This window comes from Hesperophylax consimilis, chromosome 15 (genome assembly GCF_061612785.1).
Source record: "Hesperophylax consimilis isolate HC1 chromosome 15, BYU_Hcon_1.0, whole genome shotgun sequence".
Classification (NCBI taxonomy): Eukaryota; Metazoa; Arthropoda; class Insecta; order Trichoptera; family Limnephilidae; genus Hesperophylax; species Hesperophylax consimilis.
The window spans coordinates 35706817-35713752 of record NC_142850.1 but is presented as its reverse complement, the minus strand read 5'-3'; the positions used below and the strand labels follow the sequence as shown (position 1 = coordinate 35713752).

Sequence of the window (6936 nt, the reverse complement as noted above, 5' to 3'; positions counted from 1 at the left end):
CTGTAGTTCTATGATACAGTACATCACTAGACAAGCTAGAATCTCTTTAAAATGATTCTGCAGTAGAATTTCATTAATTTTTCAAACATCATTCAGATTAATTTGTAATTAAGTTGCTATGTCGTCCTGATAAGTACATAATTGCGTCCAAATCCTGATAACTTGTTATTATTAATAGTGTTTAAACAAATTTTTAATGTTTCATCACAAAGTTACTAATATCCAAAAAGTTGTTAAATTTCCGCTTTCTCATCGGATTTAAATTGACTAATTAATGTACAAAGGCCTTGTTTTAGGCCTGTGATTGTTTACACAATAACTGAGTGCCGATTGGTCTTGATATTGGGCGTGTACTTCTCGAGGCGAGCGGGGTCCGTGTTGAGGGCGCTGTAGTCCACAGGGAAGGGCTCTCGGCATGGGAGCCCTCGCGGGGGCACCACGGCCCATTGCCCTGGCCCATTAGGGCTCTTGCCACACAGCCAATTGGCATAGATCCTTTTGTACGACTCGAAGTTCAATGTCAGCTGCTCATTCTGGAATATGAACAATACAATGAGCGAGTAGGATGAAAAATATGACAAGTTTTATGCGTTATCCTAGGTATTAGTTTGAGGTGTTATTCACAGATGGCACTTGTAGCAGTGAGGTGGAGCTGACGATAATACAGAGACGAGAGATAGATAAACACCATTGCTACCAGGATCAGTCTGGAATTATTCCTACCGCCTGCTAATTAAAGACCCTGGCCTAATAGCAGTCCAAGCTTCATTATAATATTTCACAATAAAAGTCCACAGTATATTTTTCCCGTAGTTTTTATTTAAGAGTTATGGACACCGGGAGTTACAACATTTTATATTATGTAAAAAAAATGATACATGAACCAACAAATTTTGACATAATAATTTGGCAGCGAAGTCATGAAAATATTTGGTCCACTAACATATTTTTCAATATTTCCTGTCTTGACTATTCACACATCCATTGGAATCATGAATACATCCACTGTTACACATGTCACCGAATTCAGAAGCAATGTCCTAGTCTGCTGATGCCACCAGAAATGCAATGATGCAATTAGAAGTTTTGATATTGAATTACTTATGAATAAGTTTGAATATATCTCTAGGAGAGGGATGAAGCTTTGATCACTTTGCCCAAAATATTATTGTGCTTAAAGGCCACTATTACGAGCCACCTCTGGGGTGGAGCCCCAAAATACCTAATAAATCTACTTGATTCTGTGCAATCAGGAGAGTCCGTCTGACAATCCATTTACAGACCGATTGCCATCTCTAATGCACAGATGCAATGTAGGCTTGTTGAGTCTGTTCTACAGTTATTTCAGTGGATATTTGATTGCCTATGCACCAGGGTATGTATGTGAAATATGCACAATGTAGTTGTAATGTGAGAATGGGTCTTTTCTTCAACTTATTTTATTTATTATTTTATATATTCCTCCTTTATATAACCTAGGCTTCTTCAAGACCCACATTGATAAATCCCTTCCTAAAGCCCCTACCTTAATCTGCCTCACAATGCTGCCCAACCGGGTGACAATATAGTTACCCTATCTTTGCACTGTACAGACAGGGGCGTTTTTGTGAGGCAACAAAAAAAAATTGTATGTATGTAAAATTTTTTAAAACTTGTTACTCAATATGTTACTGTAAATTTAATTAAATATTGTACTTACGCAAGTCAGAAGTTTGTACGCCATGTCAATTATCTCATCGCACCGTGATGAACTCAGTCCGGCCACGGACATGTAGAACGCTCGTAACTCTTGTCGGCTGATTTCTCCCGAGCCTTCACAGAAATACAAATTATGTAATGGCTAGGTCGCTTTTCATAATTCTTACGAAAATTTTAGAGGTATAAGAGTGGTATAAAGCGAGGAAAATGATTTTGAACATAAGGTTACTGCTGATTGTAAAATTCGCTTAGTGATTAAGGAATCCATTGGGATTTTATATAAAAGAAAACAGCCTGCACTCTGATTCAATAGGAAAGGCCAATCACCATCTACCAAGAAACCCAGAAACTTTCCATATTCCTTTCCAAGGATAACGAACCAACTTATCCTCCTAATCTCTTGGGCGAATGTGTGGACTATAAACATCCATTGAAGTGCCAAGATACCCGACCTATTTAGCGATAGTTCTTAGAACTATACAATTTTTTTTTTTTTCATTTTACTTCAGCTAACCCAAACATTTTAATTCTTGTGTTTTTGTTGGTGTTGCAGTTTAATATACTAACCCACTTATTAATAAACGTGTTTTACCCTACATTAAGGGTTGTTTATCAGTGGTGTAAAATTTAAATATTGTATTAGTATTGGATTATTGTTTCGAGAAAGTAATTGGAGAAAGAATTGTTAATTGAAAGTAAGTTATTCTCACCACTTTTGTTGATGATTCCGAAGAGTATTTTACAGAAGTATTGCAAGAAGAGTGGAAACCGGTGAAACCTGCCGCACTCGGGAAGTAGCAGCGGCCATCTTGCCAGCCACATTTGACAATCCACCGTCCCCGTTGGCAGTCCTGCTGATATTCTCCTCCAGTACGCCTTTTCTCGGTATCTTGAATATACAAAATAACACATGAGCAAGTACACAAAATATCTGCCTAATTGAATGAGATATAAAAATATATTGTAATTAAGAATCATAATATGCATTACCCAGCATATTTTAGGAGAAAGATCAAATGTACAACCTTGTGTACAGGCAATGCAATTTGAGTTTTTGTTAATTTAATTTTTCTAAACTTCAGGAGACAATGCCACGAGAAAAATAATGTGTCATCTTTGGGATGGGTGGTCTTTTTGAGAATGGGAAAGGAAGGCGTGAACCGGGGTCTCGAAAAAATACATTTTGTAAGAGGGAGGAACACAGTGACCGGAAAATCATTTCACACGCTGTTGAACTAAAGAATGAGTCGTTACGTTGACCCAAACAACACATACTTTTGATAAGTGAGTACTAATGTGTATGTGTACACTACCGACATTGATGTTCTCAGGAAACAATACTGAGAAACAGGCTTTTATCTTGATAGTAATAATAATAATATTTGGCTAATTTATGTAGCGCCGTTTTCGTGAAAAATCACCTCAAGGGAGCTGATTATGCTTACTTATTTATTTTATTGGAATAAAAAATACATAATTAAGTGATATCATTCGAATTTCAATATCTAAAAAGTTTCAACACTTTTTCAGTTTTACAGTGCTTTTTAAGATATTACTAGCACAGATCCTGAAAAATCACGGGACATTACAATTGTAAGATTTGTGAAGCTGAGGCTATTTGTAAAAAAAATATTTAACTTAGGACCTTTCAAAAACAACATTGGCAATTTTAGAGACAATTACAAATTTTCCTTTTAAATGAACACCTTTATAGTACACTTGAAAAATTTCGACATCTGTTAAAAATTTAAACAAAAAATTAAACACATTTCAAATATATTGGTATGTAGGTACCTACTTACTTTTCACTTGTTTGAATTGTTCTCACAATCAATTCCAATTTTGAAAATGACACATAATTCATTGCAAATCCAAGTTCAGTAGTTCATTGATCCGTAGTTACAAACGGAATCACAACAGAAATTAGTATTTTTAGATTAATAATAATTTTTTTTTTCAATTTCACAGATTTTTTAATGTTATTATTATTATTTTGTATGTTGTTCGTATGCAAGCAATGCATCTGTGTAAGTGCTAGGTTCATGTCAAATTTGACTGCGATATCTATAGGGACCTTATAACCATATAAAATATACACCCCTAAACAAAAGGGAATAGTGTCCGATAATTTAGTAATTTTATAATATTTTTTTATTTAAAAAATTAATTCATAAATGAAAAACAAAAGGTGTTTGATGAATAAAGAGTGCATACATTTATTACCACTTACTGTGCAGGCAGGGGGAGTATGAAGTTCTCAATGAACTCATATTTCACTTCTAACAAGATGTGGAACTCTGGAGAAGTGGTAGACCAGTCTGCAAAATGAGCCAGCCTCTGAAAACAGATTAACAATAACAATAATCAATTTCCCTTATTAATAATATGTTCAACTTCAGTAAAATATTGCCAGTATCAACAGCGCTGGCCGCTAGAGGCGCCAGTGTAGCAAATTAATGTAGACATTCCTTTCAATGGCGGCAAAGTGAATTTATTTAGTGGCGGTTTTACTTGGTGGCGGTGTTTTGCGCTTTGTATTATGTATTTTGATCAACATTGATATTTTTTATGTATTCATATTAAAATTAAGTTATTTATTCATACAAAAGCCCTACGAAGTAGGTTCTGTGTGTGCAGTTTACAGATGTAATAATTACAGACAACATAAACACTCCAGTAATTTTTAAGGATGCCAAAAAACATTAACAGTTTGACAAGGAAAATCTCAAATCATGTCCTGTAGAAGTTTGTTTATTACTAGTATACCTCGCAGAAGTGTTCGAAGTCTTGTTCGCTGACGAGGTCGTCCCTGTCGAGGTCCAGCAGCTCGGTGAAGAAGAGGCTCATCTTGTCCTGTTGCAGGGGAGACAGTTCTTCCGGTTTTTCCTCTTCCTCTTCTCTCTCAGCCCCTCCGTCCCCGCCGTCTATGCTGTACCGGTTTACCCAAGTTGCTACAACGACACACCAACGTATTAAAAGATGAAGAAGATAGTTTAAATAAGAGATAAATAAATAATATCATATTGAAGGGAGCGCGCTACTAAAAAAACGATTACAATTAAAAGATATGAGGTCTAAATACCCAGTATAAAAGTTATAGCAAATGTCTAGTACGGATATTTGCCACTTTTTTTATTTATGTTGGAAATTAATGAAATATGGGCAGTTAAAGAATTAATTTTTTCATTATTTTAGAGGTAATCTGTGTGTTAAATTACATAATTAGTATACAAATATGATGAAATATAAAATAAAAAGCATTTTGACTGGCTTAATTATAAACGACCGATTTACGTTGGAAGACAAATTTGTGATACAAACACCAAGAACCCTTTTGTTCAAGCCATAAATTGGTAGAAATTCGGAATGCGAGGTCTTAGGGCGACGCAATACGAAGTAATGCAAAATCACGCAAAATCACACAAAATCATGCAAAATCACTTGTTAATCAAGTGATAATTTGATCACTTAGAAGTATTATGGATGCTTTTATGAAATACTCCAAGTAAAACAAATCTTTTATACCTAAGCCTAAAAAAATTTTATCAGGCCAGGTAAAAATGCTTCATTCAAATCTCCCATATACGAACTCCCTTTCGGGTATGGTTTTATTGCATTTTGTGACAAATTAATTTATTTAGTTATTGCAAATAATTGCAAAATCACTTTGTGGCATCATTTTAAGATATTTAGATTCCGGTTGGAAAATATTTTAACATGTGCCGGAACTTCACAAAATAAAATTTTAGTTCAAATCAAATCAAAACAGGGGCGGTGTTAATCGGGAATTTCAAGCATATCATTATCTGAAGGAATGGGTGATTTCACCCGATTACGAATGTTACACGCCGAGGGCTAAGGACTAGGAATATAAATATATATTGTACCAAATGGGAACGGTCAAAATTTCCTTCGAGTTCAAGATATAGTTTTCAATTATGAATGTCAAAAGTTTTATTTTTTCTAGCAATATCAATCCGTTCATTCAATTTTTTGACAATGGATAGATATTAAAATGTTCAGTGTCTCATGGAAATTACTTTTGCGGGCATGAATATTTTATGGTTGGATTAAATTGGAAAACTTACTCCAAACGTGCACACTCCAGCCGTGTCCTTTCACGGCCTCCTTGCTCTCTCCTGAATCCTCGTGACTATCCTCCAGCTCGTCCATTGGCCCATCTGTTTCTGGTAGAGTGCGCCATCTCTTTAATAATTCCTTGGTCCTATCTTTTGTCTTATCGCAAGCCTGCTTCCAATTGTGGAAATACTTTCTCGGAACCTTGGGGGACCCCAAGTGACTAAGCTTTGAGTCCTGTCTTTCAAACGTATCTCTAGAACTGTCTGAATCTCTGGATCTTGATAGTTTTCCATCTCTAGGTGATTTAATCTCTCTATCCCTGTCTTTATCTTTTCCATCTCTAGGTGATTTAATCTCTCTATCCCTGTCTTTGTCTTTTCCATCTCTAGGTGATTTAATCTCTCTGTCCTTGTCTTTATCTTTTCCATCTCTAGATGATTTGTTTTCTCTGTCTTTGTCTTTATCCTTGTCTTTATCTTTGTCTTTTTCCTTGTCCTTGTGTCTTTCCTTATCTGGTGTAGATTTTTCAGGAATATCTATCACAAATGAAGGCGCAGCTGCAAATCTTACGTCCTTTTCTGACTTGATACTATTGGTTTTTGTGATTGATAGTGTGTTATGCGTAACTGCTTCATCACTTTTTGATATTCTGACCGTGTTGGTAATGATTCCAGGATGTAATTCTTTAGAGCTGACGCCTTTGCTGAGGTGTTTGTTGTTTTCTTTCAAGTGGTCCTTGTCCATGCTGCAGTCACCTTTAATACAAAGTTTACATATGTTCATTGTTCATAGTATCTGAGATGTGTGGAAGAGGGACGGGTGACAGGGCGGTGCACTCAGGGTAATGGAGATGGCGGTTGACCCATTTTTATTATGTGAAGTGGTTCAATCATAGTTTGAATAAAGGGTGTTCACGAATGTACCTACTCAACCATTTCTTTCTATTTTGGTCTTACACCATTTTTGGACGTGATGTGTGGAGGGTCTTTTATAGGTAACTATGTTTGTCATGCCTTTTGAAAAAAACAAAAAATATTTACGACGTAAATCCGTGTGATTTTTTGTAAATTTACAACAATTTTTATCAAATAAAATACTTTATTTAACAAGACGTTATTTGTGTTCGGTTTGGTGAACCTACCCGCATTTTAGGTTTGT

General features: G+C 35.5%; 1 protein-coding gene across 1 annotated transcript; it reads right to left on the bottom strand.

Annotated features, from left to right (window-relative positions):
• Positions 1-308: 308 nt before the first annotated feature.
• LOC149417693 (uncharacterized) lies at positions 309-6522 on the bottom strand. Its single transcript, XM_089640130.1, has 7 exons — positions 6269-6522; positions 5787-6052; positions 4465-4649; positions 3929-4035; positions 2409-2587; positions 1700-1812; positions 309-533 (listed from the first exon to the last, which is right to left on the bottom strand). The coding sequence occupies exons 1-7, from the start codon at positions 6520-6522 to the stop codon at positions 309-311; spliced, it is 1329 nt and encodes a 442-aa protein (XP_089496256.1).
• Between the last annotated feature and the right edge of the window lie 414 nt (positions 6523-6936).

Excerpts from the sequence above, each read along its gene's own strand:
- LOC149417693 (XM_089640130.1), bottom strand. The coding sequence starts at position 6,522 with ATGGACAAGGACCACTTGAAAGAAAACAACAAACACCTCAGCAAAGGC. Across the intron at positions 2,588-3,928 it reads ATACTCCCCCTGCCTGCACA|ATACCGAGAAAAGGCGTACT; the intron begins GTAAGTGGTAAT and ends TGTATATTCAAG. Across the intron at positions 534-1,699 it reads CGTACAAACTTCTGACTTGC|AATGAGCAGCTGACATTGAA; the intron begins GTAAGTACAATA and ends TTCATATTCCAG.